We start from the raw sequence: 13,351 nt of genomic DNA on the forward strand, positions 1-13,351 counted from the left end.
TATTATGTTCATTGCACGGTTCATATGTTGCAATTATCATCGGTTACATCATTTAGAGAAGTTGAGTTCATTCACAATATCTTTACTAAATATTGTTTTTTTGGGGTTGGTGTTAGTTTCTCCAAAGAATATCATGATTTTGATTGGTAGTTTTTGTAAGTGTTTGTTTTGCCGGTATATAAGACTTTTATTCTTCATTTAACTAAATTTTATATAATCAGTAATCGCAGAAAATTGTTATTGTAGATTGATGTTGTTTATAACGTGTTATATCTCCACCACCCTCAGTAATATTTACAGACTCATCCCTGCTTTTAACATTTGAAAATACCAAAATATTTTTGGTGATAGTTAATTGTTGTTCGCCTCCAACATGAATTTTTGGTATTTTTAAAAAAAAAAAATTAATTTACAACGAAATAATTGAGGTCTAATTATTAAAATGATAAGAATCTGGACAACTAATCAGCATCGAACACGTGTCCCTAATTATCCACAATTTCGACTCTCTCTCCGCCTCCTGCAGCTTCACGCGTTGTTGTCCCCGCGTGTAGTGCACGCGCCGTTTTTGGCCAACGATTGTGCAACGTGTGTCCCTGCGTGGTCAGATTAAACATGTTGAATTGATTCAACCTCTCTTTCATCCACATCATCATTCAACACACCATTGGAGCACTTCAACATGTTGAAGGTTGCTTTCAACATAGCAATTCAATACCATTGGACATGGTCTAAGACGAACAGTTGTTGCCTGTGAGGGTGGTTGTGGGATTTTGTCGGTGTTGTTTTTTACAGCACTTAATCCGTATCCGTGGTGGTATGTGGGAGTGGGGTCCACAAAACATACTCCAAAAAGGACAAAAGTGTGTACTATTAGCCAAAGAATAAAGATTGGAAAATACTAAAGGATATGAGGTCCCTAAAGATGCCGTGGTGTGGTCTTGTGGCTGCGTACGTTCTCAAGTTGGGATCCTCTGCGTTTTACGGATATTGTTGTTTGGAGAGGGATAGACCGATTCAATGAATAACAATATTATTTAATATTCAAAGAGTTTTTCCTATTTAAATAAAAATGTTTGTTAAATGGAGAAGATCCCAAATCAGTGTTTACATCTTGAGTTAAGTTGGTTTTGGCAAAATCCGTTATCCGACTCAAATAACTTTACAAGTTGGAGAAAAATCCATATTTTTTTTTATGTCAAACCCGAACAAACTTGACCTGATGATGAATGAGTTGGTTTGAACTGGAGCAACGAAATCATTAGACATTCATTATTGAGGAGTGTTATTTAAACAACCATTTGATTGACAACTTTTGGGACAACCATCATTTACAAAGAAAAAGTTGGTATTTGCACGAAAACTAAAGGAATAGAGAGATAAAGTAAAAAATAATGTGAGTATGAGAGATAAAGTTGTTGCAAAAGTTGTCACAAAATGAATGCTTAAATATAATTTATCTTCATTATTTGTTAAAAAAATTCTCAAAAATATATAAAAATAAATATATCATGAAAATTCAAAATTTAGACTACATTTAGTTCTGTCGTTATCTTTAACGGCCCATGCTGAGTCCCTGAACAACCCAACCCCAGTCACAAGAGACCATAGTTTGACTCAAGCTCTTCCCTTTTCTGTTTTCATTTTTCACTCTCACAGTGCAAATTCAATTCTACAAACTTCTTTTTTCTCTCTTCCATTTTTGTCTCAACCATTATCGTAACAAGCTAGCACCAAGCATCAACAACGCCGCATTGTAAGCATCGATCTCAATTTATTTATTTATATTTCTCTTTCACATTTATATTTTCATGCCTTTATGATTGTTTTTGACCTAGAAAATTTTTCATAACTTCTCCAAGATAGCTTAACAAAACAAATTTCATTTCATTTTCTGCAATAGAAATAGCTTATGTAAGCTAAGCTTATCATGATAAGCTGTTTATCCAAACAGAGGCATAATTTTGAATATTTTCTATTGCATAAGCTGTTTATCAAGATAAATTCCAAGAAAATCTATTAATGGCTTAAGTGTAATCAGTGGATATGTGATCCTTACTCTTCCCTTCTCCTGTGTTCATTTTTTTCTTCCCAGGATTTCCAGTTTCTGTAGTTGAATGATGGGTAATGAGGCTTTTGATAAGCTAAAATTTTGTGGTGATGATGATATTTCTTTGTCACAAAGGTTTTCACAGAAGAGTTTGAGAACATGTATTACTAAATGTGATGATTACGTTAAGAAGAGGAATACTACACTGCCTGTTAAGAGGCTATTGAATCAAACCGATTCCTTGCTTATTTCTGTTAAGAAATCAAAGGTGTCGCCATATCATGATCACAATGAAGACGGAGATGAAGATGATATTCTTTTGTCGGATTTAATTAAAAGGCCAGGCAAATCAACCCATAAATCATTTTCCTCGCTGAAGAAAGACCTTGCTATGTTAGAAAAATTATTTGAGGAATGCAAAAGGAAGGTGCAAGTAGATGAGAAGAGATTTCAGTCTCTAAAGAGAGATATTGGGCATTGCAAGAGGAAGAGGAAAGTAGAGGAGAAGAGATTGCAGTCCATAAAGAGATATGTTGAGGAGTGCTGTAAAGAGCTTGAAAATAAGAAGACACAGGTCAGTTGTGTTAGAAGAATTGACGAGGCTCATGAGAAAATGCAGGGAAAAATTGAAGAATGTATTAAGGATTTTGTAGTGAAGGAAGGGAAGCTCTATTTGATGGACGACTTGATTGGAGAGCGCAAGCAAGAGCTCAAGACAAAAGAGATAGAACTTAATCAAGTCAATGGTAACATTTCAAAAGAGAAGCAATATAAAAAACGGGTGAAGGAGCTTGAGTCACGCGAGAAACACCTTGAAGGACGAGTAAAGGATTTGGAGTCAAGAGAGAAACAGCTTGAAGGACAGGAGAAGGAATTTGAAGACCAACTGAAGATGTTGATGAATGAACTTGTATCTAAAAAAATGCTGTTCGAGAGACAATTGAAGAATCTCGAAACCAAAGAAAAGCAATTCGAAGAACAAAAGAAGGAGTTCCAGTCAAAACAGGAGGAATTTAAAGGTCAAGTGGAGGAGCTTGAATCAAATGAGGAGGAATTCAAAGGCCGGGTTAAGGAGCTCAGTTTAAAAAAGAAGCAATTTGAAAGACAAGTTGAGAGCTTTGAATCAAAAGAGAAGCAATTTGAAGGACGGTGGAAAGAACTTGAGTTAAAAGAGAATAAGTTCAAAGTACAGGTAAAGGAGTTCAAGTTAAAAGAGAAGCAGTTTGGAGGACAAGTCAAGGATCCTAAGTTAAAGTTGAAAAAATTCGATTTACGACCGACGAAGCTTGGGTCAAGGAAAAAATATATTGAAGAAACACAATCGGGTAAATGTTCTTATTCATCTAGTTTATTGAAAGAGTTTCAATACAACGGTTCCTCTTAATGATGATGACAATTTTTATAACCCGATCTACATAGTTGTTTAAAAATATTTTTAATCATGTTAATGTTTTATGTCTTTGTCATATTGAAATTTTTTCTAGTTTTCATATCACACCCACACATTGTCAAACAAATTTGTATGGTATATTTCACCCTTGAACATTTTATGAATCTCTTTACTGCAAAAAAAAAAACTCACGTTTTTATTCATGGCTAAAGTTTAATTATAATCTTATGATACTGCTAATGAAAGATTAGTATATTGATTTAGTTTTAATTTTTCAAGTATATTTCAAATAGTGTAGGTTCAACATCCCTCGACAAAATTGAGGGGCACTTAATAGTCCAATTAGTGCAACTATTTCTAGTCTTGTTTATCAATCGATGAAATCTAACATTGTCTCCGGTGATTCAGTTAAGGTGTTGTGTTGACATTGATTGTAACTGTTAGTATAATGCTTTCTTCTGTCACCCATATATTTCAATCTAGGAGATGTCTTACATTCATGCATAGTATTTGTTTTTTCTAAATTCCTATCTATTGTCATTATCATTTACCGACGCTTCTATAAATAGGAGTGAGGTTAAATATCTGCTATCTAAATTTGCAGTTGCATCTTTAATGGATTATCAATTAAGTCACACCACTGGCGAAACAAGTTTGCAGTTGGACACAACTAAGAAAACTGATGAAGTTGTGTCACTTTACAATGATATTTTAGCTAATTTGCTAGACTCATCAGATCCATCAAGACTTGTTTTGGATATGATACAGAACCCTACTATTCAATTGTGTAAGAAGGGAGACAATGCTGTGATTATTGCTGATTACCATATTTATTCGCTAGAACAACTGATGAAAATCTCACCTCATATTAAACCTTGTGTAAGAGAAGAAGCATTGAAGCTAGCATTTGATTTGAAATCTAACATGAGTGAAAATACTAAAAATTCTTTGGTGGTTCTCGGTTTTCTTCTGCTTTTGTCAATTTATGGATTGGTTACTTCTTTTGGTGAAGATGAAGTTTTGGAGCTTTTTGCATCTGTTGCTCAGCACAAGATAGCTATTGAACTGTTTGAGACCCTGGGTTTTGCAAATAAAGTTTCTGGTATGTTAATTTAGAAATGCTTTGGTCTGTGATCAGTATCTCCTTTTATTTTTATGTTTTGCTATGTTACAGCTTATCACATGATTATCAAATGCGTTAATATCTATTGTTACTTTCCCTGCCAATCTTATCTACAGTCAGAATGAGGTGGTTTTGGTTATTCGTTATGAAAACCTGAAGTTGCTAGTCTCTAAGATAGTAAAGTAAATGTTTCGAATGAATTTTTTTAACAAATAGGACAACTCTTGTTTAAATTTTGCTAAAGACAACTCTCTGAGATAGTAAAGGAAATGTTTCCCTCAATAGTTATCTCATTTGTTAAGAGAAAATTGACATCTTCATGTTTTTTTGAGGAAGAATTGACATTTTAGTGTTGATGATTGGAAAATGGAATAAACTTGAAATTTATCTTTTTATGTATCTCTTCTATCATCCAAATGTTTTGATAAATTTTCAAATAGCCGGTCCAATTTGCCTAGTTTTTTGTTAATTGGAACTTATTTTATGTCTATTCTGGTAAGTTTTTGATGGTGAAAATTTTCTTGCACCTTGCAGGTTTTGTTAAGAATCTTATTAGGAAAAAACAATTTGTTGGAGCTGTTAGATTCAGTTATGCATACAACTTGGCTGACAATAATCAACTAGTTGATCTCTTGCGAGAATTCGTCCAGAATGCCAAACTGATTTGTGAGAGCAGTTGCAAGAAAATCAACTCCATTGAAATCAAGGTTCTGCTGTTTTTCTTATTGAAATTCTATCTTATCAAACATTACACTTCATTTTCACACATACCCTTGTATGACAGTTATAAATAAGCTATTACTATGTACTTGAACTCAGGATAAGGCTAGAGATCAAGAAATTGCTAATTTGGGGACTGCTCTGCTGTGTATTTCGGAATGCAACCTAGAATCTGAGGTTCTGCTTATAAAGGAAATTGACTATCGCATTCTTGAGCTAAAAGGACATAAAGGCAATTAGGTTTTGTATTGTAGGAATGCAACCTAGAATCTGAGGTTCTGCTTTAATTATATAACCACTTAAACATCTTTGTAACGAAACTGTCTATTTCGTTTGAAATAAAAGATGGGAACGAGCTCGAAACAAATAAGAAATCCATCTCGGTCTAGGTATAAATCCTTTCTTTATGTAATATTTATCGGAATTATCTCTGTTGACTAAGACTGCTTCATAGATCTGCAGTCTATGTGGTTTAAAATTCTCCTATAGTTTTGCCTTGGTGTGTGTTTGTAACTGAAATTGAAATGCTAATTTTATCATTTTGTCTACTGTGACAAAATAGTTCTCTGTTTTGTGCTCATTTTGTATTATTTTTTTCAATCATTTGGAAGACTCGATCTAATTTTAAAAAATAAAAACAAGTTTCTAGTTATTGGCAAAAATAAACTAGTTCAGTCTCTACTTACCGTCGGAAAAAGGACAATTAGTCTTTGACAATTAATCTTCTCGTAAGCATAGCTTATTTGAGATGGACATTGTAATATGTATAGATTAAGGTTCGAAATGAGACTTCCCATTTATTTACATTAAGGGTTAAATTTTGGTCATTAGGTTATGAGTTTGATTCATCTAATAACCTAACATTATCCCTTTTCAAAAACAAAAACAACGTAACATTATTCTGTCAAAAAGAAAATCAAAAGTTATATAGTATAATATTAATCGTTGAGACTATTTATGAATGAATAATATTAATTATTTTACATCTTTCTTCGTTAGTAAAAATCGATCTCATAATCCAGAAGTCCTAGCTCAATTCGAAAAATGCCGAAATTGTTAGGTCGGATGTTATGATCGGGGTTCGAACCCCGGTACCTCCACTTGTATGTGTGAGTTTTATAATGACTTTGTCATTTCGTCTATCTACCAAAAAAAAAAATTGATCTCATAGTTAGGGATAGGTTAAAAAAAATTAATAAATGAGGTCAAGGTCATATCATAAAAAAGTTGTTATTTTTATCGGTGGACAACACAAAAAAAAAAGAAGTAATTTAGCAACTCTAGCTTTATTTCTGCTCGGAATTGCCAAAATCACAACACAAACAATTCATACATATTGGCTATTGTTCCAATTTATCAACTCTAAGGTCGATTATAAAAAAAAATGTACTTTTTCTGCTTTAAAATTAATTTGGTAAACAATAATAATAATGATAAATGACGTTGAGTCTTGATTTTTATTCTCACCTTATTCATACTCATCTAAACTTTATTCCCCTGCTGTGGAACCATAAAGAAAAATAACCAAAAATAATACTCATCTAAACTTATCTTTTTCTACTAATAATAATAATGTTTTCCCTCAACAACTTAGCAAACAAGTAATTTTGCCATTTTAGAGTAAGTGTGGACCCCACACTTGACTCCCTAAGACCAAACCCAGTGACAAAAACTCACGCCATTAATTTCTTTCATCACTTTCTCATTTTTTGTTTTTTTTTTTATTTCTCACTTTACTCTCTTCTCAAATTGAAAAATCAAATTCTAGATACTTCGACTTCTTCTTCTTCTCTCTTCTTTACCTTACATCTTCCATTTCTCACAGCTTTTAGCTCAACCATTACCGTAACAACACATTATAAAGCCTCAACAACGTTATTGTAGGTATCTTAACATTTTTTTCATGTTTTTTTTTCCTTCTGTCAGATTTATGTTTGCATTTGTATGCCTTTGTCAAAAACAAATCAACAGCATGTAATGTTAGATTAGAACTAATAAAAGTTGAAAGATTTACCCCTGTTTACATTGCTATGTTTATTGTTTGGGTTTGTTTCTAGAAAATAAATGTATTACTTGAGGATTCAATTTGACCTAGAATTTTTTTCAATTCAAGAACCTTCTTGTTTATTTTATTTATTTATTTTTTCATGTTTTTCTTCCCAGGATTTTACACTTGCTGAAGCTTTTCAGTTTGCACAGTTGAATCATGGATTTTGAGCCTATTGATGATGTTAGGGAACATGTTCCTTTGTTACCAACGTTTTCCCGGGTTTCGAGTTTGGAAAAATGTAGTAGTAGTGCTGTTAAGAAGAGGGGTTCTGATTTTCATGACAACAGCAATTCCTTGCATCTTTCTGTTAAGAAATCAAAGCTGTTGAATGACGATCACCACAATGATATTTCATTGTCGAAGAAATTGACTGATAAATCATTTTCCTCGCTGAAGAAAGACCTTGCGGTGTTAGAAAAATTATTTGAGGAGTGTAAAAGGAAGCAGAAAGTTGAAGAGAGAAGATTACAGTCCATAAAGAGAGAAACTGAAGAGTGCTGCAAAGATCTTCAAATTAAGATGGACCAAGTTAGTGTTGTTAGAAGAATTGATGATGCTTGCGAGAAAGTGCAGGAAAAAATTGACGATTGTATCAAGGAGTTTGTAGTGAAAGAAGAGGAGCTCTATTTGATGGAAAACTTGATTAAAGAGAGCAAGCTTGAGCTCAAGGCAAAAGAGATAGAACTTGATCAAGTCAAGGGTAACATTTCAAAAGAAATAGAACTTCGTCAAGTCATTGATAACATTGATAAGGACCATGAAAGGAAGGAAGAGGAAATCAAGGCTCTTTCCCAAAAAATTGCTGAACTTGCTTTGGACTGTAAGGCCAAAGAGAACGAGCTTGATGCAGTGAACAAATTAATTGGTGAACAAGCAGAAAAGTTAGAATCTGAAAGGAAGAAGGCAAGAAATATAATATCAGAAATGAAGAATAGTATTGCTCAGATGAAGGAATTTGAGTCAAAGCAGAAGCGATTTGATGATCGGTTTAAGGAACTTGAGTCAAAAGAGAAAAAGTGTGAAGAATGGGTAACAAAGCTGGATTCAAGAGAGAAGCAGCTTGAAGGCCGTGTGAATGAATCTGAATCAAAGGAGAAGGAACTTGAAGGTCGTATGAATGAGCTTGAATCAGAAAAGGAGCATTTCAAAAATCGGGTGAAGGAGCTTGATACAAAAGAAAAGCAAGTTGAAGGACGAGCAATGGAGCTAGAGTCAAAAGAGAAGCGGAGTGAAGGACGAGCAGAGGAGCTTCAGTCAAAGGAGAAGCACTTTGAAGAATGGGCAAAGAAGCTGGAGTCAAGAGAGAAGCAGCTTGATGTCCGTTTGAAAGAATTTGAATTAAACGAGAAGGAAATTGAAGGTCGTATGAATGAGCTTGATAAAAAAGAGAAGCAAGTTGAAGGACGAGCAATAGAGCTAGAGTCAAAAGAGGTGCAATGTGAAGTCTGGGTGAAGGAGTTTGAATCAAAACAGAAGGAATTTGAAGGTCGATTGAAGGAGCATGAATCAAAGGAGAAGGAACTTGAAGGCCGTGTGGAATCTAAAAAGAAGCATTTCGAAAGCATGATGGAGGAGCTCAAATCAAGCATGAGTTCATTGAAAGGACAGGTTGAGGAACTTGACTCCAAAGAGAAGCAACTTGATGGCCAAGTGAAGGAGCTGGAATCTCAAAAGAATCACTTTGAAAGTCAGGTGAAGGAGTTTGAATCAAAAAAGAAGGAATTAGAGTTGAAAGATAACGAACTTGTAGGCAAAGTAAAGAAGTTTGAATCAAAAGAGAAGGAATTTGAATACCTAATGATGGGCTCGGTATCAAAACAGGAGCATTTTGAAAACCGGATGAAGGATCTTGAATTAAAAGAGAAGAATTTTGAAGGTCGAGTAAAAGAGTTGGAATTTAAAAAGCAGCAAATTGAAAGCCAAATGAAGGAGCTTGAGTTAAAACAAAAACATTTTGAAAGCCAGATGAAGGAGTTTGAGTCAAAAGAGAAGCAACATGAAGGCTGGGTGAAGGAGCATGGATCAAAAGAGAGAGAGTTTGAAGGCCAAATGAAGGATTTGGAATCAGGAAGGAAGCATTTTGAAAGCCAAGTGGACGAGCTCAAGTCAAAAGAGAGGCAATTTGAAGGACAGATGAAGGAGTTTCAATCAAAAGAGGAGGAATTTAAAGGTCAAGTAAAGGAGTTTGAATCAAAGAAGGAGGAATTTGAAGGTCGATTGAAGGAGCATGAATCTAAGGAGAAGGAATTTGAGAAGCAACATGAAGGCTGGGTGAAGGAGCATGGATCAAAAGAGAGAGAATTTGAAGGCCAAATGAAGGATTTGGAATCAGGAAGGAAGCATTTTGAAAGCCAAGTGGACGAGCTCAAGTCAAAAGAGAGGCAATTTGAAGGCCAGGCGAAGCAGCTGGAATCTAAAAGGAAGCATTTCGAAAGCCAAATGAAGGAGTTTGAGTCTAAAGAGAAGCAACTTGATAGCCAAGTGAAGGAGCTGGAATCTAAAAAGAAGCTGTTTGAAAGCCAAGTGAAGGAGTTAAAGTCAAAAGATAACCAACTTGTAGGCCAATTGAGGAAGTTTAAATCAAAAGAGAGGGAATTTGAAGGCCAGGCGAAGCAGCTGGAATCTAAAAGGAAGCATTTCGAAAGCCAAATGAAGGAGTTTGAGTCTAAAGAGAAGCAACTTGAAGGCCAAGTGAAGGAGCATAAATCAAAAGAGAGAGGATTCGAAGGCCAACTGAAGGAACTGGAATCCAAAAAGAAGCATTTTGAAAATCAAGTGGAGGAGTTCAAATCAAAAGAGAGGCAATTGAAAGGACAGGTTAAGGAAATTGAGTCTAAAGAGAAGAAATTTGATGGCCGAGTGAAGGAGTTTGAATCTAAAGAGGATGACTTTGAAGGCCGAATGAAGGAGCATGAATCAAAAGAGAGAGAATTTGAAATTCAAGTGAAGGAGCTGCAATCTAAAAAGAAGCAGGTTGAAAGCCAAGTTAAGGAGTTAGAGTCAAAAGATAACCAACTTATATGCAAAATAAAGGAGTTTGAATCAAAGGAGAAGGAATTTGAAGAACAAGTGAAGGACATAAAATCAAAGGAGGAGGAACTCGAATCAAAAAAGAAGCATTTCGAAAGCCAAGTCGAGGAGTTTAAATCAAAAGAGAAGCAATTTGAAGAACGATGGAATAAACTTGAGTCAGAAGAGAATAAGTTCAAAGCAAAGGTGAAGGAGCTCAACTTCAAAGAAAAGTGGTTTGAAGGACAAGTCAAGGATCCTGTGTCAAGGAAAAAATATATTGATGGAGAAAAAGAATCGGGTAAATGTTCTTATTCATCTTGTTTATTGAAAAAATTTCTTTACAACTGTTCCTCTTAATGATGATGATATTTTTAATTCTACTAATTATTAAATCGTCGCCGTATTTAATTCTATTAATTATTAAATTTCTTTACAACCTGATCTACTTAATTCTTTAAGAATATTTTTAATCATGTTAATGTTGTATATATTAGACAATTTTAAAAGCTTTTCCAGTTTTCGTATCACATCCACAAACTGTCAAACTAATTTGGATTATCTTGCTACTGCTATTGAAAGATTAGTTTAGTATATTAATGTAGTTCTAATTACATTGAGAGGCACTTAATAGTCCAATTAGTGCAACTATTTTTAGTCTTGTTTATTAATCAATAAAATCTAACACCTTCTCCGTTGATTCAGTTAACTTGCATACTATTTTTTTTATTTTTTAAAGTCTTATTGTCACTATCATTTACTGATGTTTCTATAAATATGAAGAGCTTAAATATCTACTATCTAAATATGCAGTTGCATCTTACATGTATGATCAATCAAGTCATGCCTTTGGTGGAATAAGTTTGCAGTTGGGCACAAGCGAGAAAACTGATGGAGTTGAGTCACTTTTCAATGGTGTTTTAGTTAATCTGCAAGAATCATCAGATCCATCAAAACTTGTTTTGGAAATGATACTGAACCCCATCATTCCACGGTGTCAAAAGGGAGACAATGTGATTATTACTGATTACCAAATCCATCTACTTGAACAACTGATGAGAATCTCACCAGATATTGAACCTTGTGAGAGAGAAAAAGCATTGAAGCTAGCATATGATTTAAAAGAAAACATGAAAGACAATACTGAAAAATCTTTGGCGGTTCTTGGTTTTCTGCTGCTTTTGTCAATTTATAAATTGCTTGATTCATTTGATGAAGATGAAGTTCTGGATCTTTTTGCATTTGTTGCTCTGCACAAAATTGCTGTGGAGCTGTTTGGATGCCTGGGTTTTGCAAACAGAGTTTCTGGTATGTTAATTTAGATATTTTATCATGACTATCAAATCAATTGAGTTTGTGTCTGTTGTTACTTTCCCTACCATTCCTATTTGCACTCAGGATGAGGTGGTTTACCCAGTTTATTACTTACGGTGGGTGTAGTTTGGAGAAATTTGTGTTTTAAATTCAAATTATATTGAAAATGACATAGAAAAAGTAATTTTTAAGATTGTTGTGTGAAGTGTAAAATCTATATTTTTACCCTATATTACGTATATATATATATATATTTTTTTTTTTTTTTTAGCATGTCAGAAATAAAGACTAACAACTTAGAGAAAGACAGTTTACATTTCAAAGTATGTTTTTTTGTTGCCGAAATGCCTCCATTTTATCATTGAAGGGGCAAAAAAGGAATCATTTAACGGTAATGGGTGAAATAAATCCTTTTAAGAAATTGGAGAACTCTTGTTTAATAAAAACTCGCCAAGATATGCGCAAAGATACAAAGATCAAGGTACTAGTTGTTGCTATGAAATTGAACTGATACGTAATTGGCTTCATTTTGTTTCCGAAGAGACTTCATATTTGTTAAGAGAAAATTGACAGCTTGGTTTTAATGCTTTGAAAATGAAACAGAATTGAAATTTATCTCTCTTTTCTTGTATCTATACTATTTTCTAAATGGTTTGACAAAATTTGAAATATTCAGTTCATTCTGCTTAATTTTTTAATTTTCATGTCTGTTGTAGTAAGTTTTGATGAAGTGAAATTTCTTGCATCTTGCAGATTTTGTTAAGCGTCTTATCATGAGGAAGCAAATTGTTGAAGCTGTTCAGTTCAGTTGTGCATATAACTTGACTGACAAGGATCAATTAGTTGATATGTTGCAAGAACATGTCCAGAATGCCAAACTTATTTGTGAGAGCAGTTGCAAGAAAACCAACTCCATTGAAATCAAGGTTCTTCTGTTTTTCTTACTGAAATTATATTTTTTCAAACATTCAATTCCATTTTCACACACACCCCCTTGCATCCTAGTTATAAATAAATTGTTACTGTGTACTTGAACTCAGGATAAGGCCAGAGATCAAGAAATTGCTAGTCTGGGGACTGTTCTGCAATGCATTTCGGTCAGCAGCCTAGAATCTGCGGGTCTGCTTCATAAGGAGATCGACTATCGCATTCTTGAGCTCAAAGCACATAAAGGCTGTTAGTTTTTGGGCTGAAACAAGCTAATGTAAACAAATGGGGTAATGGAAACCTGCTAACTTATACACTACTGTTGTTGGGGTAGAGAGTGCTTGTGTTTGTTAAACAAGAGACAAGTTCCTCAATGAATTCATGTCAAATTATTTTTATCAAATGTCATTTTAAACTTGAAATTTATAAATGCCTTCCTCAACAGTGGTTAAGAAGTAGCACAGTTCAGAGAAAATACTACCACATAATTCTTTGATTCCCCCTCCATACACGGTATAATATGACAGATTTACTTTACTACAATTGAATTTTACAGCAGTAACTACATAGAATTGAATAAAAAAAGAAGGATAAATTAGGCTCATATCTAATCTTTTAAAGCACATTTGAATAGTGGAATTCAGCTGTAACATATTTGTTCACTGAAAATGGAGGGCATAAACATCTTCTCATCTTCCCTCATCCATAAGTAATGTTAACTCCCATATATCAAATAACATCAACGACATGTATTATTTCCATGTCATA

The 13,351-nt window shown here is 33.9% G+C and overlaps 2 protein-coding genes across 4 annotated transcripts; both read left to right on the top strand.

Moving 5' to 3' along the window:
• The first annotated feature begins 1,582 nt into the window (after positions 1-1,582).
• On the top strand, positions 1,583-5,830 carry LOC25487760 (protein CROWDED NUCLEI 2). Its single transcript, XM_013609759.3, has 5 exons — positions 1,583-1,756; positions 2,096-3,375; positions 4,045-4,542; positions 5,098-5,270; positions 5,383-5,830. The coding sequence occupies exons 2-5, from the start codon at positions 2,118-2,120 to the stop codon at positions 5,521-5,523; spliced, it is 2,070 nt and encodes a 689-aa protein (XP_013465213.2). The 5' UTR covers positions 1,583-1,756; positions 2,096-2,117; the 3' UTR covers positions 5,524-5,830.
• Positions 5,831-7,007: 1,177 nt separating this feature from the next.
• LOC25487761 (golgin subfamily A member 4) lies at positions 7,008-13,120 on the top strand. 3 transcript variants are annotated; one of them, XM_039830791.1, is made up of 6 exons: positions 7,008-7,163; positions 7,447-9,329; positions 9,594-10,643; positions 11,156-11,650; positions 12,410-12,582; positions 12,697-13,120. In XM_039830791.1, the coding sequence occupies exons 2-6, from the start codon at positions 7,490-7,492 to the stop codon at positions 12,835-12,837; spliced, it is 3,699 nt and encodes a 1,232-aa protein (XP_039686725.1). In that variant the 5' UTR covers positions 7,008-7,163; positions 7,447-7,489; the 3' UTR covers positions 12,838-13,120. The 3 variants fall into 3 exon arrangements, with proteins under 3 accessions (XP_039686725.1, XP_039686723.1, XP_039686724.1); XM_039830789.1 differs by having other exon boundaries at positions 7,447-10,643; XM_039830790.1 differs by having other exon boundaries at positions 7,012-7,167; positions 7,447-10,643.
• The last annotated feature ends 231 nt before the right edge of the window (positions 13,121-13,351 follow it).

Source organism: Medicago truncatula, chromosome 2, assembly GCF_003473485.1.
Source record: "Medicago truncatula cultivar Jemalong A17 chromosome 2, MtrunA17r5.0-ANR, whole genome shotgun sequence".
NCBI classification, from domain to species: Eukaryota; Viridiplantae; Streptophyta; class Magnoliopsida; order Fabales; family Fabaceae; genus Medicago; species Medicago truncatula.